Source organism: Ovis aries, chromosome 25 (assembly GCF_016772045.2).
Source record: "Ovis aries strain OAR_USU_Benz2616 breed Rambouillet chromosome 25, ARS-UI_Ramb_v3.0, whole genome shotgun sequence".
NCBI classification, from domain to species: domain Eukaryota; kingdom Metazoa; phylum Chordata; class Mammalia; order Artiodactyla; family Bovidae; genus Ovis; species Ovis aries.
The window spans coordinates 2,564,394-2,589,694 of NC_056078.1; the positions used below are offsets into that span (position 1 = coordinate 2,564,394).

General features: G+C 40.4%; 1 protein-coding gene across 1 annotated transcript in view; it reads right to left on the reverse strand.

The window, feature by feature from the left end:
* The window catches only part of FMN2 (formin 2), a 352,649-nt gene that overhangs the window by 136,502 nt on the left and 190,846 nt on the right, over positions 1 to 25,301 (reverse strand). The window contains exon 7 of the mRNA XM_027962131.3: positions 4,419 to 4,506. Within this exon, the coding sequence (XP_027817932.2) occupies positions 4,419 to 4,506 (88 nt within the window). The remainder of the gene's footprint in view (positions 1 to 4,418; positions 4,507 to 25,301) is intronic.

Below are 25,301 nucleotides of genomic sequence, written 5' to 3' on the forward strand. Positions count from 1 at the left end.
TGGAGACCCTCAATGTGAGGGTTAAGAGAATACACTGCCTCAACAATTTAGGGATAGCACCCCATCACAGCAGGAAGTAGTTATGGAATGAAAATGACACCCCTTTCCCTTGGCAACATAATGTTCATAACAGAAAAGGGGGGAATGAGAGAGTCAATTTTTAGGCAGGTTGCTACGAAATCCAGGGTCCCTGAGGAGGGGAGAGGGGTCTGGAATTCTCAAGGAAGAGGAAAGGACAAACGTCCTTTTTTCTTTTTTTTCCTTCTTTACATTCCTTAGTCTTAGTCACATAAAACTTTTTTTCCTTTAAGCCCTGAACTGATGGTTAAGCAACAACACAACTCAGCTTAAACTGTGTACTAAAGATTATATAACAACATATATGTAACTGCTTGAGGACAGTTTCTCCTTCCTGAAAACCTTCTGACTAATCCTGTTTGTTATTTTAAAATGTAAATTGTGACAGTGGGTCTGGTAAAATTTTTACAACCTTGAGACATTCTTTTGATTTATTGTAATAACTAATTTAAAAAGTATATAGCTCCCTTGCTTGAAGACTAGTGAGGGGGCACTCTCCAACCCTTTCTGATGTCTATATTAAAGCTTTCTCTGCCCCTCTTCACTGTAATAAAACTCCGCTACACACACATACAAAAGTAACTGAAGTTTTGCACTGTTGAAATTTGCCATTTGGTATTAGAATACATTCTTAAATGAATGTGGTTATGTTTATCTTATTTTTCTTAAATAAATTATGGTTATGAATATATATATACATCATATTAATGTACATTTTTCACTTTATTTTTTTGCTAATGACATTACTTGCTGCTTATTTTATACTTATTTTAGACTAGGGAAATGATGTTAGACAGAAAGCAAATTCGAGTGATTTTCCTATTGAATAAATAATGGGCTATAAATCAGTACAGACAACTTATAACATCAACAACTCATTTGGCCCAGGAACTGCTAATACAGTTCAATGGTGGTTCAAGAAGCATTGCAAAGGAGATAAGAGCCTTGAAGATGAAAAGTATAGTGGCCAGCCATTATAAGTTGACCAGGACCACTTGAGAGCATCATCAAAGCTGATTTCCAACTACATGAGAAGTTGCTGAAAAACTGAACGTCAACCATTCTACCGTTGTGCCGCATTTGAAGCAAAACGGAAAGGTGAAAAAGCTTGATAAGTGGGTGCCTCGTGTTGTCATTCAGTTGCTCAGTTGCGTCCGACTCTCTGCAACCTCATGGACTTGCAGCATGCCAGGTTTCTCTGACCTTTACCGTCTCCTGGAGCTCAAACTCAAGTCCATCAAGTCAGTGATGTCATTGAGTGCCTCATGAGCTGACCACAAACCAAAAAAATGTCATTCTGAAGTGTCATTTTCTCTTATTCTACACAACAAAAATGAACTATTTCTTGAACAGATTGTGACATGTGATGAAAAGTGGATTTTATATGACAACTGGCAAATACCAGCTGAGTGGCTGGACCAAGAAGAATTTTCAAAGCACTTCCGAAAGTCAAACGTGCACCAAAAAAGGGTCATGGTCACTGTTTGGTGGTCTGCTACCAGTCTGATCCACTACGGCTTTCTGAATCCCAGCAAAATCATTACATCTGAGAAGTATGCTCAGCAAATTGATGAGCTGCACTGAAAACTGCAAGGCCTGCAGCCAGCATTAATCAACAGAAAGGACCCAATTCTTCTGTAGGGCAATGCCCGACTGCACATCACACAACCAATGCTTCAAAAGTTGAACAAATTGGGCTATGAAGTTTTGCCTCGTCGGCCATATTCACCTGATCTCTTGCCAACTGATTACCACTTCAAGCATCTCAACAACTTTTTGCAGGGAAAACACTTCCACAATGAGCAGGAAGCAGAAAATGCTCTCCAACAGTTCACTGAATCCTGAAGCACAGAGTTTTACACTACAGGGATAAGCAAACATTTCTCGCTGGAAAATGTGTTGATTATAATGGTTCCTATTTTGATTAACAAAGATGTGTTTGAGCCTAGTTATAACGATTTAAAATTCATGGTCCCAAACTACAACTACATTTGCACCAATCTAATACTTCCTGGCATCTGCCTTTGCATCCTGTTCCATAACAATGGCCCCCAATGCTTCAGCTTGGGAAACTCTCCTCACCATCAAAGCAGTTTAATAAAAATTTAAATTGTGGTTGAGCTACTCGGCTAGTGACAGGGCATGCCAAGCTTGTGCTATTTATGAGTTACTCCACACATATTTTAAGCCAACCAAATAGAATCCATATACATAAAGTGGTAAGCTGGAAAGCCAAGTAAATCTTTTCACAATTTATAAACCGTATTTTGTTAACAGGTAAATTGGCATTCCACTGGAAAATTTAATCTGCTTTAAATCTACTCGCAGGCTCAGAACAGCTCAAGGGACATTTGAATATAGATTTAACTCCTTTATTCACCTTGGGCAGTATCTTTCAGCACAATGTGATGGAGTATGGATAGGGATATTTGTCTAGAGCAAAGTAGAGTCGAGTATTAAAACACTGACACAAAAACCATTTTAAAAATGGTAAAAGCCATCCTAATCCCAAATCTAGAGAATATTTTATAAGCCTGGTTAAAGATGTAAATTAAAACAGCACCAGTAAAGAAATGACAAAAGGTCACCATATCACTGCTTCCATGGGTCTGGATAACCAACAATATATAAGTGGCCAAGAGGAATTTGAAACTATCTTTGATGGATACTAGAAAAGATAACACGGGTAGAGAAGCCTAGGGGTTACATTCTAGTCATCCAAGGAATTGAAAAAAGAGGGACCACTTGTCCACCCTAAAAAGTTATACATAATAAAGCTGCTTTAGTGATTCCTTCAGCATCTCATGGCCTGTTAGAACCAGAGGAGGAAGAGGACACACCCCATCACCCACTCTTTGCCTTACGCGCATCTGAGACAAATGCTCATGTAGCCTCTTGAACAGCTCTGAGCTTTCGTTTAATCACTACATATGGCAATCAGATCCAAGGTACTACTCCCATCAATCACAGTCATGTTTAGGATACAGTATAAAGTCCTAAGGAAAGCTTTTCCTGTAACTCCTCAGAACTGTCTCTTACCTGGGCATTATGCTCAGCATAACAATCTGTCAGAGCAAGCACATCAGAGATTTCACCATGTAGGATCCCACCTCCTCCCCAGTCCGTATCTGGTCTTGACAGGTCGATTCCATTTTTAGTAAGGTTCCTGGGAAAGATCATTTTGAAACAACAATCCCTGTAACTCCTACACTGGTTTTAGCTGATACATTAGAAGTCTTGGGTTTACTTCCTCTTCTCTGTGTTAGCTCAGCAAACATCTGAGACTTACCCTCAGAGATTTTCCTCTCCTGTGGACCATCCTCCCCACGTACTGTCAGGTGAAGGACCTAAGCTACTCCATTTTGTAAGGTTCCGGGAAAAGAGCCTTTGGAAATCCCGACCTCACCCCACCACCTGTGAATCAATCAGAACCCTTGGCCAGCCTGGGAAATTCGAGTCAAGCCCAGGAAAGGAGAACCAATCAGAACTCAACATCTAACCCTTCACCAGAAGGTGACCACTCAGACCTGGAGACTCCCGTTTTTTGAATTTTTCGCGCGATAATACCCTATATAAGCAATATAACCCAGAGCTCAGGGCTCCTCCCTATAGCTGCTGCGTCGGTATCAGTGGGAGCCCCAGCTCATGCTTGGTAATAAAACTCTCTTGCTTTTGCATCGGATATCGGCTCCCTGGTGGCCATTGGGAGATTTTGAGACTTGGGCATAACATCAGGGACTGAGACACAGCCCGCACCTGGATCTCAGGGGTGTTCACCAGTCCTTTTTCGGACGTGGCATGGAGCAGTCAATCAGGTACAGAGCATGGTGGGACTAGCATTTCTTATGAATCAAAAGTGAAGTATTTACTAATGCAGACTAAACATGTCACATGAGAATTAGGCTCTTTTTATAGATAGAGAAATAACAGATCAGTCAAATTACCCATAACCCTTTCAGAAACAATCATGGCAGAAAGTGTGGTAGCACTCACAGGAAACATACTAATCTCAATACATACAGAAAATCTAAGTATGAAATAATTTTCCACTTCAGCCCAAATTTGAATATTCAAAAGCTGAAATTTTATTTCTCACTTGGTGATGTTTTAGTCACTAAGTTGCATCTGACTCTTGTGACCCCCTGGACTGTAGCTCACCAGGCTCCTTTGTCCATGGGATTTCCCAGGCAAGAATACTGGAGTGGGTTGCCATTTTCTTCTCCAGGGGGTCTTCCCGACCCAGGGATAGAACTCTCATTTCCGACACTGCAGACCGTCTCCTGCATTGCAGGTGGACTCTTTACCTGCTGAGCCAGAGGGGAAGCCCATTTTTCACTTACCATGTTGTATATCTTTCATATCTAAGTGAAGGCTAGACATCAATATTCCAACTGCTTGAGACCTTTTGTTGCTTAGTAGCTTGACAACCTGCTCAAGAAAGAAAGGAAAAGGAAGAAATGTTACTTGAACTCAGTGATATGCTTAATATCATGTGATTTTTATCCTAAATGAGAAACAAATAACTTAGAATTGTTGAAGTATCAGAACTAACGTGAAAGAGCTCTTGAATTTTGCATTTACTGTCTTCAAAATTCCCATCTTCACCCTGCTCTTCATTATCCCTACCACTGTTTTTCTCATCAGCCTTTTAAGGGCCTGATTTACCAACACTGAAATTTCTAACCACCTAGAAAATTAGATTGGTCTCTGTAAAATAACACTTATACATCTGATCAGTTGCAGTCTGAGATTTTAAAAGTGTTCTTTGATTTTAAATGCAGAACCTGGAAACACTGGCTAACAGTAAAAGGAAAAATAAAAGTACTCAAAGAGTCTATTAGATCAGGTTAGTTTGACCACAAAATAGAATACGTGCAGTTTTTTTTATGTAGTTTAATGTAGTTATTTATTTATTTATTTATTTATTTATTTTGAGAAAGCTCACTATTTTACTGGCCATTGCTCATTTGGCCCACATTTTGTGAGGAACTTTCCAACTAATTAACAGTGATACAATCATCAAATCCAATGGGTTGTGCTAGCTCAATCTCAGATCTTTCCAGAGTCCAGAAGAATTAGCCCACAGAAATCTGATAAGTTTCCTAACACAGATTGGGCATGTTTAAATTATGTTTTCCAGACAATAATACGCCACTGACAATTCCTACTTATGACACTATTACGCCAGATACCAATCACGTGTAGGGCAGCGACTTTTATTTACTCTCAGGATTCCATGATAAATTTGCTCGGAAGAACACTACAGTAAAAGAAAAATGTTTATGGTCAAATTCCAGAAGTGATAGCTGCCCTAAATTGATCAATTAGGAAACTAGTAAAATAATCCTGGCCAACTGTCACACAAATTACAGCATAATACTCTTAACAGGAATAATAGCATTCTTGGTTCCTATCACGGATATGGGTAGAGAATAAAACAAACCCTTTCAGAAGTTGTTCACTCGCTAAGTCATGTCCAGCTCTTTGCGACCCCATGGACTGCAGCAGAACAGGTTTCCCTGTCCTTCATTATCTCCTGGAGTTTGCTCAAGCTCATGTCCATTGAATCAATGATGCCATCCAATCATCTCATCCTCTGTTGCTTCCTTCTCCTCATACCTCCAATCTTTCCCAGAATCAGGGTCATTTCTAATGACTCAGCTTTTCCCATCAGGTGGCCAAAGTATTGGAGCTCCAGCTTCAGCATCAGGCATCAGTTCTTTCAGTGAATATTCAGGGTTGATTTCCTTTAGAATCGACTGGTTTGATCTCCTTGCTGTCCAAGGGACTCTCAAGAGTCTTCTCCAGCACCACAATTAAAAAGCATCAAATTCTTCAGCACTCAGCCTTCTTTATGGTCCAGCTCTCACATCCATACATGACTACTAGAAAAACCATTGCTTTGACTATACACAGACCTTTGTCAGCAAAGTTATATCTCTCTTTTTTAACATGCTGTCAAGGTTTGTCATAGCTTTTCTTCCAAGCAGCAAGTGACTTTCAATTTCATAGCTGCAGTCACGATCTGCAGTGATTATGGAGCCCAAGAAAATAAAATCTGCCACTGTTTCCATGGTTTCCTCTTCTTTTTGCCATGAAGTGATGGGACTGGATGCCATGGTCTTAGCATTTTGAATGTTGACTTTTAAGCCAGCTTTATCACTCTCCTCTTTCACCTTCATCAAGAGGTTCTTTAGTTCCTTTTCGTTTTCTGACATTAGGGTAGTATCATTTGTATATTTGAGGTTGTTGATATCTCTCCCAGCAATCTTGATTCCAGCTTGTGCTTCATCCAGCCAGGTATTTTGCATGATGTACACTGCATAGAAGTTAAATAAACAGGGTTACAATATACAGCCTTGGCGTACTCCTTTCCCAACTTTGAACCAGTCTGTTGTTTCATGTCCAGTTCAAACTGTTGCTTCTTGATCTGCATACAAGTTTCTCAGGAGGCAGGTAAAGTGGTATGGTGTTCCCATCACTTTAAGAATTTTCCACAATTTGTTGTGATCCACACAGTCAAAAGCTTTAGTGTAGTCAATGAAGCAGAAGTTTTTCTGGAATTCTCTTGTTTTTTTTTTCTGTGATCCAACAGATGTTGGCAAGTTAACTTCTAGTTCCTCTGCCTTTTCTAAATTAAGCTTGAACATTTGGAAGTTTTCAGTTCATGTACTATTTTAGCCTAGCTTGAAGGATTTTGAGCATTCCCTTGTTAGCATGTGAGGTGAGTGCAACTGTATGGTAGTTTGAACATTCTTTGGCCTTGCCCTTCTTTGAGATTGGAACAAAAACTGACCTTTTCAGGTCCTGTGGCTACTGCAGTCTTCCAAGTTTGCTGGCTCATTGAGTGCAACACTATAGTAGCTTCATCTTTTAAGATTTGAAATAGCTCAGCTGGAATTCTGTCACCTCCATTAGCTTTGTTCACAGTAATGCCTCCTATGACCCCCCTCGGCTTCATACTTCGGGATGTCTGGCTTTAGGTAAGTAACCACACCATCATGGTTATCCAGGTCATTAAGGCCTTTTATGCACAGTACTTCAGTATATTCTTGCCACCTCTTCTTAACCACAAAAACTCCACAGTTATTTCTGCAAGCTTCCTGAGGAAAGGGACATTAATACCTCACGAGAGGCAGCACTTCATAACAGAAAAGCCATGGAAATTGATTCTCAGTTTGCTCTTTAAATATTTTATTCAACTTAGAACTTGAATTTAAATCCATTCACCTAAACTATTTTTAAATCAATAACCATATCCTGTTAAGAGATGAAAAAATAGAAACTTAATATCAGAAAAGCAGAAGGCACGTATTCTGTTCTAAAAATGTTTCTAACTTCAAATAAATATAATCTGAATCCCATCTGTGCTACTCTGACAAAACTGCTTTTCCTACGATTTTCTATCATCCCTGATTCCTAAATACACAGAAATGGCTGCATCCATATGTCATTTGACCTTCCTGCAGAGCTGACATGTTGATTACACCCTTACAAAAACTTTGGTTAAAAGCAATTTCTAAGCCTCAACTAAAATTGGCCTCGGGAAGGCCAGCAAAGGGAGCTCTCATGCCTACCAATTACCCTGAACAAGAAGGGAGGGTCCCCCTAGCTTCAAGAGGTGTGTGTGTGTGTGTTAACTCACTCAGTCGTGTCTGACTCAATGCAGTCCCATGGATCAGGCCACCAGGATCCTGTCTAAGGGATTCTCTGACCAAGAATACTAGAGTGGGTTCTTATTCCCTTCTCCATGGGATCTTCCTGACCTGAGGACCACACCCTGGTCTTCTGCATTGCAGGCAGATTCTTTACCATCTGAGCCACCAGGGAAGCCCATCTCCGAAGGGAAGGGGCCTCTACTTCCCTGGTATTAGGAAGGGAGATGTTCTTCCTGCTGGGTAACAAGCTCAGCCAATGGAAAACTCTGTAGCACAGCCAATGAGAAAGCTGAACTCTCACTTTCCTCCAGTGAATTTTCATAGAGAACAGCCTTGCCCACTCCTCTTTTTCTCTGTACAAGCTCCTCCCCTTTGTCCTCAGTATTTCCCTGTAGTCCAAAGCTTGTATTTATTTCCCCAATTACAAGTCTTCTAACAATTTCCAAATAAACTTTTGCTGGTGAGACAACTGGCTATTTTATTTTTAAAGTTGTCACTCTCTACTGCAGGGTTCCTGCTAGTCCTAAGGCCTTTTTAAAGTGAACTATTCTGATTTCACATTGAATACTGGCGTATCCCAGAGTTCTATTCTCAGCTCCATATTCTTTTCAATATATGATGTATATTTTCTCCTCCAACATATATGCCTGCATTTACATAACTGTATTCTTTTAACAGCCATCTTCACCTCAGCTGTGTCCTATAGATATTTTCCTAACAAACATCTCCACTTTGATTACCCACACACATTTTCATTTGACATGTCTAATATCAAACTTATCAATCCCACCCCTAAAACTTATCATCAATCCCAATCTCCAAACCTACTCAGTTTCTCCTCTTTTATTCCATATGTTGAGATCATGCACCACCGCTTTCAATCCACCATCAAAGTCAGAAATCCAGAAATCATTCTAGAGCCACCTCCCCTCCTACCCCTGCATGTTCTGGTCTAACAACTCCTGTCAGTTTTAACTTTGATACAGCTTTGAAAGCCATCCCTTCCTCTTTCAACTCTAATATCAGCATTTACTTCCATATTATAACTTGCATAGATTGAGGCAAGAGATTCCTAATTGGTCTGCCCAAATCTAGTCCAGTAGTTCTTAAGGTATATTCCCTGCAACAGTAGGCATCATAATCACATGAGAATTTATTAAAAATGCAAAATCTCTATAAAAAACCTGCTTGTCAGAGATCTGGGCAGAGAAGGAATCAATCAGCATTAAAAAAGGATAAAAATTGTTTAAAGAATTACATGAATTATTTTCTTCAGCCTGTTAAAAAATGGCTACTGCACCATATCTATACTCTCGGCTTCCAGACTTCTGATTTTGTAAGAAAAAATAAAGCAATTAAAAACAAAAAAAGCCTTTCAGGTGATTTTCAAATAAATAATGAGTCTCATCTCTTCCTATTCATTCTCCAAACCAATATCCAACTGCCAGCTCTAAAAGTGTCAATATTCCCATGCCACGCTCTTGTCTTTTAAACCTAAGAGGCTCATAAATAAGGGAAGGTTACATAACCTCTTCATAGACTGTTTCACAGCTCATACTTCGAACTTGCTTCTCCTTGTATAATTCAAATGAACTAGATTAAAAGCTATATGTTACATTTAAATGCAAAAAATTATAGATAGGAAGAATAATTATCAATCACCTTCCAAAAAGCATCCATATGGGAGAGAACAGATGTCTAAAAGGATCAATTCCACAATTCCCTAGAGTTATTTGACCTAATATAAAAAAAGCACCATCATCATTTATCTCTCTCTCTCCTCCTCTCTTTTAACACACTAAATAACAAAAATTTGAAGCTATCAAACTACAATATTTTTAGAATCCAGTAACTACATAGACAATGGAGACGAAGGACCTGACTCTTACAAAATGATCTCAGAACTCTTAGATGAAATGCAGAAAATACAGATTTAGCAAATTTGAATATTCTAGAATGAAATCTACAGATTCAATGCAATCCATGTCAAAATACTACTGGCATTTTTCACAGAACTAGAACAAATAAACCTAAATTTGCATGGAAACACAAAAGACTCCAAGTAGCCAAAACAAACTTTAGAAAGAACAAAGGTGGAGGTATCACATTCCTTGATTTCAAACTGTACTATAGCTACCTTAATCAAAACAGGATGATGCTGGCACAAAAAACAGACACATAGATCCACAAAACAGCACAGAAACTATAAAAATAAACCTGAGCTTATACGGTCAAATTTACCTACAACAAAGGAGGCAAAAATATATAATGAGAAAAGACGATTTCTTCAATAAATGGTGTTGGAAAAACTGGACAGTTCAGTTCAGTCGCTCAGTCATGCCCTACTCTTTGCAACCCCATGAATCGCAGCACGCCAGGCCTCCCTGTCCATCACCAACTCCCGGAGTTCGCTCAGATTCACCTCCATCGAGTCAGTGATGCCATCCAGCCATCTCATCCTCTGTTGTCCCCTTCTCCTCCTGCCCCCAATCCCTCCCAGCATCAGAGTCTTTTCCAATGAGTCAACTCTTCGCATGAGGTGGCCAAAGTACTGGAGTTTCAGCTTTAGCATCATTCCTTCCAAAGAAATCCCAGGGCTGATATCCTTCAGAATGGACTGGCTGGATCTCCTTGCAGTCCAAGGGACTCTTTAAAAACTGGACAGTTATATGCAAAATAATCAAAGCAGACTACTTTCTCACACCAAATGTATAAAGACTTAAGCATAACGTTGGAAGCCATAAAAGTACTAGAAGAAAACACAAGCAATAGGCTCTTTGAATCTCCTTCAGTGCAGGAGAACTGGGTTCAATCCCTAAGTCAGGAAGATCTCCTGGAGAAGAAAGTGGCAACCCACTCCAGTATTCTTGCCTGGAGAATCCCATGGACAGAGGAGCCTGTTGAGCTGTCCACGGGGTCGCAGAGTTGGACACGACTGAGCAACTTACACACTATGCTCTTTGACATCAGTCTTAGCGATATTTTTTTGGATACGTCTCCTCAGGTAAGGAAAACAAAAGCAAATGAATGGGACTACATCAAACTAAAAAATTCTCGCACAGTGAAGGAAACTAAAGTGAAAGTGAAAGTTGCTCAGTTGTGTCCGACTCTTTGTGACCCCATGGACTGTATAGTCCATGGAATTCTCCAGGCCAGAATACTGGAATGGGTTGCCATTTCCTTCTCCAGGGGATCTTCCCAACCCAGGGATCAAACCCAGGTCTCCTGCATTGCAGGTGGCTCTATCAGCTGAGCCACCAGGGAAGCCAGAAGGAAACTAAGAACAACAAAAAAGGCTGCCTAACTGAATGGATGAAGACATTTCCAAATGATGTATCTGATAAGGAGTTAATATTCAAACTATCCAAAGAACTCACAAAACTCAACATCAAAAAACCTCAAATAACCTGATTAAAACATTGATTGGCAGAGAACTAGAATAGACAGTTTCCAAAGAAGACATACACATGGACCACAGACACATGAAAAGATGCTCAACATCACTAATCATTATGGAAATACAAATCAAAACCAGAATGAGATAACATCTCATACCTGTAAGAATGACTATAAAGTCTGCTACAGTTATGGTGTTATTATCAATTTCTCCCTTTATGTTTGTTAATATTTTCTTCATGTATTTACATGGACCGTGTATTTACATGCACATTGGGTGTATATACACTTACAATCGTTATATCTTCTTCCACTGATCCCTTGATCATTACTTAATGTCGTTTTTTGTATACTGTTACAGTATCTTTTAAAAAGTCTATTTTGTCTAATATGAGCACTGGCACCCCAGATTTCTTTTCATTTCCATTTATACAGAATACCTTTTACTCCTTTCACTTTCAGTCTGTGTGTGACTTTAGATCTGAAGTGGGTCTCTTGTAGGTATCACATATATGGGTCTGGTTTGTGTATCCATTCAGCCAATCTACATCTTTTGATAGGAACATTTAATCCTTGCACATTTAAAGTAATTATTGATATGAACTTATTGCCATTTTTTTAACTGTTTTTGAATTGTTTTCATAGTTCTTTTCTTTTGTTCACTTGTGAGTTGATGACTATCTTTAGACTTAGGTACCTTTAGATACCGATTAGATATTTTTCTCTATTTTTGTGTGTATCTATTATAGATTTTTGGTTTGTAGTAACCAAGAGGCTTATATACAATAAAATTTTCTCTCTCTATATGTATATGTATATATGTGTCTGTGTGCTTATTTACTATTTTTATTGAATTATAGTTGATGTACAATATTACATAAGCTACAGGTGTACAATATAGTGATTTACAAATTTTAAAGGTGATGTTCCATTTGCAGTTATTGTAAAATATTGGCTATATTTCCCATGCTATACAATATATCCTTACAGTTTATTTTATAATTCATATCTCTTACTCCCCTACTCCTTTATTGATCCTCTCCCTCTCTTCCCTCCTGGTAATCATTAATATGCTCTCTATATCTGTGAACCTCCATCTTTTTTTGTTGTTATTATATTCACTAGCTTGCTATAATTTTTAGATTTCACATATAAGTGATTTCATATTTGTCTTTCTCTGACTTACTTCACTTAGCATAGTGCCCTCTAAGTCTATAATGTTGCTGCAAATGGCAAAAGTTCATTCTTTCATAGCCGAGTAATGTGTGTGTGACGGATTGGGGGCAGGAGGAGAGGGGGACGACAGAGAATGAGATGGCTGGATGGCATCACTGACTCAATGCACATGAGTTTGGGTGAACTCCCAGAGTTGGTGATGGACAGGGAGGCCTAGTGTGCTGTGATTCATGGGGTCACAAAGAGTCGGACACAACTGAGCAACTGAACTGAACTGAATGCATGCGTGTGTGTGTGTATAGTGAAGTGAAAGTGAAGTCGCTCAGTCGTGTCCGACTCTTTGCGACCCGTGGACTGTAGCCCACCAAGCTCCTCCGTCCATAGGATTCCCCAGGCAAGAATACTGGAGTGGGTTGCCATTTCCTTCCATTCATCTGTTGATGAACACTTAGGTTGCTTCCATATCCTGACTATGATAAACAATGCTGCTATGAACACTGGAGTGCATAAATCTCTTTAAATTAATGTATTTGGTTTTTTGGAGATATGTAACAGGAGTGTAATTGCTCAATTATATGATAGTTCTTTTTGTAGTTTTTTGAGAAACCTCCATACTGTTTTCCACAATGGCTACACCAATTTACATGCCCACCAATAGTGTACAGGGTTCCCTTTGGTTCACATTATCATCAACATTTGCTATTTGTGCTCTTTTTAATGACAGCCATTCTGACCAGTGTGAGATGATACCTCATTATGCTTCTGATTTCCATTTCTTTGATAATTAGCCATGTTGAACATTTTTAATATGCCTGTTGGCCACCTTACATCTTATTTGGAAAAGTATCTATTACTATCTTCCGCCTGTTTTTTAATCACTTAAAAAAAAAGACATTTATTTTTGGTTGCATTGGATCTTCATTGCTGCATGCAGGCTTTTTCTAGTTGCAGTGAGCAGGGGCTACTCTCCAGTTGCAGTGCATAGCCTTCTCTTTGCAGTGGCCTCTCTTGTTGTGGAGCATGGACTCTAGGGCACATAGGCTTAGTTGCATTGTGGCATGTCGGATCTTTCCTGACCAGGGATCAAACCTGTGTCCCCTGCACTGTAAGATGGATTCTTAACCACTAGACCATCAGGGAAGCCCTCTTTGCTTTTTTAGATGTTGAGCTCTATGAGCTGTTTATAGATGTTGGATATCAATCCCTTATTGGTTATATTATTTCTAAATATTTTCTCCCATTCAGTAAGTTATCTTTTTGTTTTATTGATGGTTTCTTTTGCTGTGCGAAAGGTTTTAAGTTTAATTAGGTCCCATTTATGTTTCCTTACATTTCCTTTGCTTTAGCAGACAGATCCACCAGTACACTTTGAAAGAGTGTACTACCCATGTTTTCCTCCAGTTTAATAGTATCCAATCTTTTTATTTATTATTATTATTATTTTACTTTACAATATTGTATTGGTTTTGCCATACATCAACATGAATCTGCCACGGGTACACATGTTCCCCATCCTGAACCCCCCTCCCACTTCCCTCCCCATACCATCCCTCTGGGTCATCCCAGTGCATCAGCCCCAAGCATCCTGTATCATGCATCAAAGCTGAACTGGCGATTTGTTTCTTATATGATATTATACCTGTTTCAATGCCATTCTCCCAAATCATCCCACCCTCTCCCTTTCCCACAGAGTCCAAAAGACTGTTTTATACATCTGTGTCTCTTTTGCTGTCTCGCATACAGGGTTATCGTTACCATCTTCTAAATTCCATATATATGTGTTAGTATACTGTATTGGTGTTTTTCTTTCTGGCTTACTTCACTCTGTATAATAGGCTCCAGTTTCATCCACCTCATTAGAACTGATTCCAATGTATTCTTTTTAATGGCTGAGTAATAATCCAGCTGTGTATATGTACCACAGCTTTCTTATCCATTCGTCTGCTGATGGACATCTAGGTTGCTTCCATATGCAGGCTATTATAAACAGTGCTGCAATGAACATTGGGGTACACGTGTCTCTTTCAATTCTGGTTTCCTTGGTGTGTATGCCCAGCAGTGGGATTGCTGAGTCATAAGGCAGTTCTATTTCCAGTTTTTTAAGGAATCTCCACACTGTTCTCCATAGTGGCTGTATTAGTTTGCATTCCCACCAACAGTATAAGAGGCTTTCCTTTTCTCCACACCCTCTCCAGCATTTATTGTTTGTATACTTTTGGATCACAGCCATTCTGACTGGCATGAAATGGTACCTCGTTGTGGTTTTGATTTGCATTTCTCTGATAATGAGTGATGTTGAGCATCTTTTCATGTATTTGTTAGCCATCTGTATGTCTTCTTTGGAGAAACATCTGTTTAGTTCTTTGGCCCATTTTTTGATTGGGTCATTTATTTTTCTGGAATTGAGCTGCAGGAGTTGCTTGTATATTTTTGAGATTAGTTGTTTGTCAGTTGCTTCATTTGCTATTATTTTCTCCCATTCTGAAGGCTGTCTTTTCACCTTGCTTATAGTTTCCTTTGTTGTGCAGAAGCTTTTAAGTTTAATTAGGTCCCATTTGTTTATTTTTGCTTGTATTTCCAGTATTCTGGGAGGGGGTCATAGAGGATCCTGCTGTGATGTATGTCAGAGAGTGTTTTGCCTACATTCTCCTCTAGGAGTTTTATAGTTTCTGGTCTTACATTTAGATCTTTAATTCATTTTGAGTTTATTTTTTTGTATGGTGTTAGAAAGTGTTCTAGTTTCATTCTTTTACAAGTGGTTGACCAGTTTTCCCAGTACCACTTGTTAAAGAGATTGTCTTTATTCCATTGTATATTCTTGCCTCCTTTGTCAAAGATAAGGTGTCCATAGGTGTGTGGATTTGTCTCTGGGCTTTCTATTTTGTTCCATTGATCTATATTTCTGTCTTTGTGCCAGTACCATACTGTCTTGATGACTGTGGCTTTGTAGTAGAGCCTGAAGTCAGGCAGGTTGATTCCTCTAGATCCATTCTTCTTTCTCAAGATTGCTGTGGCTATTCGAGGTTTTTTGTATTTTCATACAAGCTGTCAAATTATTTGTTCTAGCTCTGTGAAAAATACCATTGGTAGTTTGATAGTGATTGCATTGAATCTATAGATTGCTTTGGGTATTATCCTCATTTTCACTATATTGATTCTTCCAAGTATCCAGTTTCATATGTAGGTCTTCAATCCATTTTGAGTTTATTTCTGTGTATGGTGTTAGGGAATATTCTAACTTTATTCTTTTACATGTAGTTGTCCAGTTTTCCCAGCACCACTTATTATAGAGGCTATCTTTTCACCACTGTATATTTTTGCCTCCTTTGTCACAGATTAGGTGACCATAGGTACATGGGTTTATCGCTGGGTTTTCTATCCTTTTGAAGTTATTTACATGTCTCTTTATATGTTGTTACCATACTGTTTTGATTACTGTAGCTTTTCAGTTGTAAGTGATTATTTTAAATTTCTGATCTCTTAAATTCAAACCATTTTTATCAATCCTGCATTTTTACTCCCTGCCCCCAAGTTTACTGTTTTTGACATCTTATTTTACATGCTCTGTAACTACTTATCATGGGTATAGATGGTTTTACTACTTTTGTCTTTCAGTCTTTCTACTAGCTCTCTATGTGGTTGCTCTATTATTTTTAATGTGCATTTGCCTTTATCAGTGAGAGATTTCCTTTTGGAATTTCACATTTTTAGTTGTGGCCTTTTCTTTCTAGGTTCAGTTCAGTTCAGTTCAGTCACTCAGTTGTGTCCAACTCTTTGCGACCCCATGAATCGCAGCACACCAGGCCTCCCTGTCCATCACCATCTCCCGGAGTTCACTCAGACTCACGTCCATTGAGTCCGTAATGCCATCCAGCCGTCTCATCCTGGGTCGTCTCCTTCTCCTCCTGCCCCCAATCCCTCCCAGCATCAGAGTCTTTTCCAATGAGTCAACTCTTCGCATGAGGTGGCCAAAGTACTGGAGCTTCAGCTTTAGCATAGAAAAGTCCTTTTAGCATTTCCTATAAAGCCATTTGGCAGTGCTAAACTGTTTGAGCTTTTGCTTATCTGTAAAACTCTTTATATCTCCTTCAAATCTGAAGGATAGCCTTCTCCTGGTAAGGTATTCTTATTGTAGGTTTTTTCTTTACAACACTTTAAATATATCATGCTACTCTCTTCTGGCCTGCAGTTCTGCTTCAAAGTCAGGTGACAGCCTTATGGGAGTCCTCTAGTATAAACTAGTTGCTTTTGCCTTGCAGATTTTAATCCTCTCTTTATTTCAAATTTTGACATTTCAATCACAAAGTGTAGACACCTTTGGGTTGATCTTGTTTGGGACTCTCTGTGTTTCCTGGATCTGGATGTCAGCTTCCTTCCCCAGGTTAGGGAATTTTTCAGCTATTACGTTTCCAAATAAGTTCTCTGCCCATTTATTTCTCTCTCCTCCTCCAGGGGTTCCTGTAATGTGACTATCAGGATGCCTGATGTTGTTACAGAAGTCTCTTAAACACTCATTTTAAAAGCTTTTTATTTTTTCTCTTTTGAGTATTTTCCACCATTTTGTCTTCCAGTTTGCTTATCCCTTCCTCTGTATCATCTAATCCACCATGGATTACTACCAGTGTATTTTTAAATATTTGTGTATTTATTTGGCTGAGCTGGGTCTCAGATATGGCATGTGGAATCTTTTAGTTGCAACATGTAGAATCTCTCTCTCTCTCTCTTTTTTTTTTCCTTGCAGCATGTGAACTCTTAGCTGTAGCATATGGGATCCAGCTCCTGAAAAAAGTGAAAGTGCTAGTCACTCAGTCATGTCTAACTCTTGGTGACCCCATGGGCTATAGTCCACCACGTTCCTCTATCCATGGAACTCTCCAGGCAAGAATATTGGAATGGGTAGCCATTCCCTTCTCCAGAGGATCTTCCCACCCCAGGGATTGAACCCAGGTCTCCTACACAGCAGACACATTCTTTACTGTCTGAGCCACCGGGGAAGCCCTGACCAGGGACCAAGCCTGGGCCCTCTGCATTGGGAGCAAGGAACCTTAGCTCCTGAGCCACCAGGGAAGTCCCAAGAATAGTTTTAATTGCAGTTATGGTATTCTTCAGCTCTTTGGATCTATTAGAATCATCTAACTTTTTACTGGGTTCATGCATTCTTCTCCAGATTTCGTTGATGATCTTTGCCTTCATTATCTTGAACTGTTTATCAGAAAGGCTGCTGATCTCCACCTGACTTAGTTCTTCTTCTGGGGTTGTGTCTTTTTGCTTTATTTGAAACACATTCCTCGCTCATCTCAGTTTTCCTAATTTTCTTTTAATTTACATATATTTATGGTTGGTTACATTTCCTGAAGTTGGAAAAGGGGCCTTATGCAGGAAATACACTAGGGGCCCAGCAGCACTCTCCTGTAAAGGCTCTGGGGTGCCCCCTTTGTGGTTCTGTGGGTCCTTCTGTTGTGGAGGGTTAACTATGGTGGGTTCACTGGTAGGTGCGGTTATACCCTGGCCCATTTGGTTGCCAGACCCCATATAACATGGAGCTGCATCTGTTGTTGAGCAGGGCTAGGCCCTGGCACAGTTGGCTGCATGGCCCATCGAGTCCTGGTGCTGGCTCAGTAGTGGACAGGGAAAGGTACCAGGATGGGTGGATGGCTGTGGGTTTATGTTAGCCTGTGGCAGCTTGGTGGGAAGTCAAGTGGGGAGAGAGCATCTCAGGCCTGCTGATGGGTGAGGGTGGTTTCTGATGCAGCTGGCTGCAGGGTCCAGAGTTTCTTGTAGCTGGTATTAGCCCACTGGTGGGTGGGACCAAGGCCCAATGCATCTTGGGGCTGGTGCAGACCCTTTGGTGGACAGAGCCAAAAATCAGGCTCTCTGGCTGTGAGGCCCAATGGTTCTCGAGCTGGTATCAAGCCATCTGCTCTGTAGGGCTGGGGCCCACGGTGTCCAGGGCTATTGCTGGCCCACTGATGTATGTAGCTGTGTTCCAAGATCTCTGTCTGAAGGTTTCTGGGGGTCCTGTAGCTGCTGTCAGCCAACTGAGGAGTAGAGCTGGGTCTTGAGGTCTAGACTTCCAGACCCAGGCATTCCAGATCTTGAGTCAGCTCACTTATGGGAATGTCTGGGTCCTGATAGCTGGCTGCAGAATCCACTGGTGGGTGGGCTGCCTCATGCCCCTCTACTGGGCAGGGCCCGGTCCTGGGGCAACAAGGGGATTAGGGAGCCTAGGGAAGCCTGCCTGCTGGTGGTTGGCTCTTTGTCTGCCCAGTTAGGTGCCTGTCCTGGGGCATCCCAGGAGCGGTGCTGACCACTGGTTGAGGGGCCAAGTCACGGCACTAATAAGCTAGATGGAAGATTCCAAAAATGGCATCTACCTGCTCCAGTGTCCACGTAGAGAAAGAGCTCCCAAAAGGCTGTGCCATTGTCCTTGTCCCCAGGGTAAGTCCAAGCTGCCTCCACAACTAGTCAGAGGGTCAAGACTCTCCACAACTAGTCAGAGGGTCAGCCCCTGGTTCCTTTCAAACTACTGATTCTGCCCTTTGTCCCCAGGGTAAGTCCAAGCTGCCTCCACAACTAGTCAGAGGGTCAGCCCCGGTTCCTTTCAAACTACTGATTCTGCCCTTTAAGGGAAAAGTCTCTGCTTCCCACAGCCCTTGGGCTTTCTCTAAAGCAAGGCCCATTGGTATTCAGAGTCAAACATTCTGGGGGCTCATCTGCCCCAGTGTAGGACCTGTGGGTGGGGAAGCCTGATGTGGAGCTCAGACCCCTCTCTCCTGGGAGAGAATCTCCACAATTATGGCTATTTTCCTGCTTGTGGTTCACCTACCCACTGGTGCTGGTCTTGATTAAACCTCATATTTGCCCTTCCTGCCCCTCCTGCGGCTCCTTTCTTATGTCTTTAGTTTTAGATGATCTTTTCTGCTGGTCCTCTGGTTGTCCTCAAAGACAGTTGATCTATAAACAATTTTAATTTTGAGGTCCTCATAGGAGGTCAGGTCTTCTTACTGCAACATTTCAGCCATTCCAAGTCTGGTCTTACCATTTTTCTTTTTTTTTTTTTTTAATGTTATCTCTAAGAAATAATGGGTGCTTGATAAACTTACTGTGGTAATCATTTCTTGATGTATATCAATCAAATTATTTTGCAGTGCAATTGAAACTTATAGAGTGCTGTATGCCAATTACATCTTAATAAAACTAGGAGAAAAAACATTTGAAATCCACAAAATTAGAACATATACCAGGAAAGGGGATTATTTTAAATCAACTCAAATTCACATCAGATTCAGTTAATATTCTTAATGAAATTTTTATCGTAGACATCCTTTTCATGAAGGACTGTGTAAGAATTATGAACATGGAATCTGTAAAATAAAGGGTTATTTCTTAAACTTCAACTTGCATATAAATCACATGGAATCTTTTAAAAATGCACTGAAATCGAAACTGTGATAAAAAGTCTTCTGACAAACAAAAGCCTAGGGCCAGATGGCTTCATAGGCAAATTCTATCGATCATTTAGAAAAGAGCCAATGCCTATTCTTCACAAACTCTTCCAATAACTGCAGAGGCAGGAACACTCCCAAACTCATTCTAGAAGGCCACTATCACCCTGCTACCAATACCAGACAAACTTATTGCAAAAAAGGACAATTACAGGCCAATATTATTGATAAATATAGATGCAAAAGTCCTCAACAAAATAATGGCAAACAGAATCCCAGAAACAGAACAAGAAACAAAAGGAATCAAGATTGGAAAGGAAGAAGTAAAACTGGCACTGTTTGCATGTGACATGATGCTATAGATAGAAAATCCTAAAGATACCACCAGAAAATTACTAGAGCTAATCAATGAATTTAGTAATGTCACAGGATACAAAACTAATACACAGAAATCCCTTTTATTCCTATACACTAACAACAAAAAATCAGAAAAAGAAATTAAGGAAAGAATCCCATTCACCACTGCAACAACAGCAACAAAAATAAAATGCCTAGGAATAAACCTATCTAAGGAAACAAAAGACCTGTAGGCAGAAAACTGTAAGACATTAATGCTAGAAATCAAAGACAACACAAACAGGTGGAGAGATATATCAACAGAATTGACATTGTGAAAATGACTATACTACCCAAAGCAATCTACAGATTCAACGCTATCCCTATCAAATTACTGATGCATTTTTCACAGAACCAGAACAAAAAATTTTATAATCTGTATGCAAACACAAAAGACCCCAAATAGTCAAAGAAATCTTAAGAAAGAAAAATGGAGTTGGAGGAATCAACCTTCCTGACTTCAGATTATACTACAAAGCTATAGTAATCAAGACAGTATGGTATTGTTACAAAAACTGAAATATAGATCAATGGAACAAGATAGAAAGCCCAGAGAAAAATCATGCACCTATGGGCATTTATCTTTGACAAAGGAGGTAAGAATATACAACAGAGAAAAAGCAGCCTCTTTAATAAGTGGTGCTGGGAAAACTGGACAGCTACTTTTAAAAGGGGCTTCCCTGGTGGCTCAGATGGTAAAGGATCCACCTGCAATGTGGGAGACCTGGGTTCAGTTCCTGGGTCGGGAAGATCCCCTAGAGAAGGGAATGGCTACCCACTCCAGAATTCTGCCCTGGGGAATTAAAAAAATGAGATCAGAACAGTTCCTAACACCATACACAAAAATAAACTCAAAATGGGTTAGATACCTAAATGTAAGGCCAGAAACTATAAAACTCTTAGAGGAAAACATAGAACACTCTTTGATATAAATTGCAGAAATATCCTCTTTGACCCATCTCCTGGAGTAATGGAAATAAAAACAAAAATCAACAAGGCATCACTGACTCGATGGACACGAGTTTGAGGGAATTCTGGGAATTGGTGATGGACAGTGAGGCCTGGCATGCTGCAATTCATGGGGTTGCAAAGAGTTGGACATGACTGAGCGACTGAACTGAACTGAACTGAAACTTAAAACTTTTCCCACAGCAAAGGAAACTATAAATGAGGTGAAAAGACAACCCTCAAAATGGAAGAAAATAATTGCAAACAAAGCAACTGACAAAAGATTAACCTCCAAAGTATATAAGCAGCTCATACAGCTCAATATCAGAAAAACAAACAACCCAATCAAATACTGGGCAGATGATCCAGACAGACATTTCCCATTGACAACATAAGATGGCCAATAAACACATGAAAAGCTCAACCTTGCTCATTATTAGAGAAGTTAAAACTACAATGAGATATTATCTCACACCAGTCAGAATGGCCATCATCAAAAATTCTACAAACAATAAACGCTGGAGAGGATATGGAGAAAAGGGAACTGTCTTGCCCTGTTGGTGAGAATGTAAACTGATACAGTCACTATGGAGAACAGCATGGAGATTTCTTTAAAAACTAGGAATAAAGCTACCATGTATGCATGCTAAGTTGCTTCAGTCATGTCCAACTCTTTGCGACCCTATGGACTGTAGTCTGCCAGGATCCTCTGTCCATGGGATTCTCCAGACAAGAATACTGGAGTGGAACCTTCCTGATCCAGGTATCAAACCCCAGTCTCTTGTGTCTCCTGCATTGGCAGGCAGGTTCTTCACCACTAGCACCACTTGGGAAGCCCTAAAACTACCATATGACTCAGCAATTCCACTACTGAGCATATACCTGAGAAAACCGTAATTCAAAAAGACATATGTACCCCCAATGTTAATTACAGCACTATTTACAACAGCCAGGACATGGACACAACCTAGAAGTCCACTGACAGATGAGTAGATAAGGAAGTTGTGGTGATGTGAAGTTGCTCAGTCGTGTCCAACTCTTTGCAACCCCATGGGCTGTAGCCTACCAGCGTCCTCCCATGGGATTTTCCAGGCAAGAGTACTGGAGTGGGTTGCCATTTCCTTCTCCAGAGGATCTTCCCTACCCAGGGATCAAACCTGGGTCTCCTGTATTGTAGGCAGACGCTTTACCATCTGAACCACCAGGGAATATGTATATGTGGTACATGTACAATGGTATATTCCTCAGCCATAAATAGGAACGATTTTGAGTTAGTTGAACAGAGGTAGACAAACCTAGAGCCTATTGTACAGAGTGAAGTAAGTCAGAAAGAGAAAAACAAACATTGCATATTAATGCATATATACGGAATCTAGAAAAATGGTACTGATGAACCTGTTTGCAGGGCAAGAATAGAGACACAGACATAGAGAACAGACTTGTGGACCCAGCAGGAAAAGAAGAGGTGGAATAAACTAAAAGAGTAGCACTGATATATATCTGGAGAAGGAAATGGCAACCCACTCCAGTATTCTTGCTTGCAGAATCCCACGGACAGAGGAGCCTGGCAGCCATGGTCCATAGGGTCATAGAGAGTCAAACACGACTGAAGCGACTAAGCATGTACTGACATATATACACTGAAAGTGAAGTCACTCAGTTGTGTTCGACTCTTTGCGACCCCATGGACTGTAGCCTATCAGGCTCCTCCATTCATGGGATTTTCCAGGCAAGAGTGCTGGAGTGGACTGCCATTTCCTTCTCCAGGGGACCTTCCGACTCAAGAATCGAACCCGGGTCTCCCACATTGCAGGCAGATGCTTTACCGTGGGAGCCATCACAGAAGCCCACCATATATAAAACAGATAGCTAGCAGAAGCAGCTGTATAGCACAGGGAACTCCACTCGGTGCTCTGCAATGACCTAGAGGGGTAGGATGGGTGGGGGTGTGTGAAGTGGGGGATGGGAGGGAGGTTCAAGAGGGAGGGGACATATGTATACTTACAGCTGATTCACACTGTTGCATGGCAGAAACTAATACAACATTGTAAAGCAATTATCCTCCAAACAAAAATAAAGTTAAAAAAAAAAAAGCCTCCTACCAATTCGTTCTCTATTAGACAGTGTAAGCCTAACAGGTCAGAATTAAACACAGAGGGACCACATAAAACAGATGCCAGAATACAGACTCTCTGAGTTTGGGAAGATTCTACTTTCCACTGTATACAGGACTCCAGAGAATGAAAGACAACAACATCCGGGCCTTTTAGACAGGATTTGAACTTTCCTAGATTTAAGGGACTAGATCTGATAGTGCCTGATGAACTATGGATGGAGGTTTGCGACATTGTACAGGAGAAGACCATTTCCACGGAAAAGAAATGCAAAAAAGCAAAATGGCTATCTGGGGAGGCCTTACAAATAGCTGTGAAAAGAAGAGAAGCAAAAAGCAAAGGAGAAAAGGAAAGATATAAGCATCTAAATGCAGAGTTCCAAAGAATAGCAAGGAGAGATAAGAAAGCCTTCTTCAGTGATCAATGCAAAGAAATAGAGGAAAACAACAGAATGGGAAAGACTAGAGATCTCTTCAAGAAAATTAGAGATACCAAGGGAACATTTCATACAAAGATGGGCTCGATAAAGAACAGAAATGATATGGACCTAACAGAAGCAGAAGATATTAAGAGGTGGCAAGAATACACAGAAGAACTGTACAAAAAAGATATTCATGACCAAGATAATCACTTAGAGCCAGACATCCTAGAATGTGAAGTCAAGTCGGCCTTAGAAAGCACCAGTACGAACAAAGCTAGTGGAGGTGATGGAATTCCTGTTGAGCTGATTCAAATCCTGAAAGATGATGCTGTGAAAGTGCTGCACTCAGTATGGCAGCAAATCTGGAAAACTCAGCAGTGGCCACAGGACTGGAAAAGGTCAGTTTTCATTCCAGTCCCAAAGAAAGGCAATGCTAAAGAATGCTCAAACTACCGCACAATTGCACTCATCTCACATGCTAGTAAAGTAATGCTCAAAATTCTCCAAGCCAGTTTTCAGAAATACGTGAACCATGAACTTCCAGATGTTCAAGCTGGTTTTAGAAAAGGCAGAGGAACCAGAGATCAAACTGCCAACATCTGCTGGATCATGGAAAAAGCAAGAGAGTTCCAGAAAAACATCTATTTCTGCTTTATTGACTATGCCAAAGCCTTTGATTGTGTGGATCACAATAAACTGTGGGAAATTCTGTGCTGGGGGCCAGCGTGAGGAACTCCGCCCACGGCAAAGGTCATGAGGAAGGAGGCTTGGTATACGCAAAGGTGTGATCAAGCCTCAGGAAACCCCTGTTCCCGAGCATCTACCCCCAAACCAGAGTCTGCTTTATGCTCTCCCCCATAACCGTTTCTCTTGGAGAAGGAGTAAACGTGAAGCTCCAAGGCAATAAAAATTCCTGGGTGTGACAAAAGTGTTTCAGCTTACAGACTCCTGTGAAGGTTATCTAGCCCACCTGTATAGGTTCGTCCGGCCACATGTGATTGTTTACAGCCTCCCAATCTGAGAGGCACGAGATGTTTCAGACTTACTAAAGGCAAATTCTTTTGGGGAGTTGGAAATTATTAGTATAGTGGGTTGGTTAGGAATTATATTGATGAAGGGTTTTTCATTTGTTGTGTCAATAATTGCTGCTAATTCCCTGCCCTGGGTGTGACAACGGTGTCTTAGGTCAAACCTCTCTGCTGACAGACTAGCTTGTGTGACAGGATTATCCATACTCCTGCCACTACGCACATGATTGTTTACTACCTCTCAACCATAAACAGCACAGAGAGTTTTGGAGTATTTTGAAAGTCTTAATTAGCATAGGACTTTTCTTACTGTTCAGTCAATGATTGCCACCAGGCCTCCATATCCTTAGGCACCTGGGAATATATTAATCAATGTATTTGGAATATAGAAAAGGAAATATAGTTTTTAAGGTTAGCAATACCAGACTTTTTGAATTAATGAATTTTCTCTTTTGTAATAGATCATTGTACTTTGTTAAAAATCACTGTGTCCTTGCTATGTAAAAATGTAACTTTATCACTATCTTAAGACTAAATAGATCTTAAGGGGAGCATTGATGAAAGGATTTTCATTTGTTGGGCTGATTTTTGCTGCTAAATCTCCATGTTCCCTGCCCTTATAATGAATATAACTAGCCTAT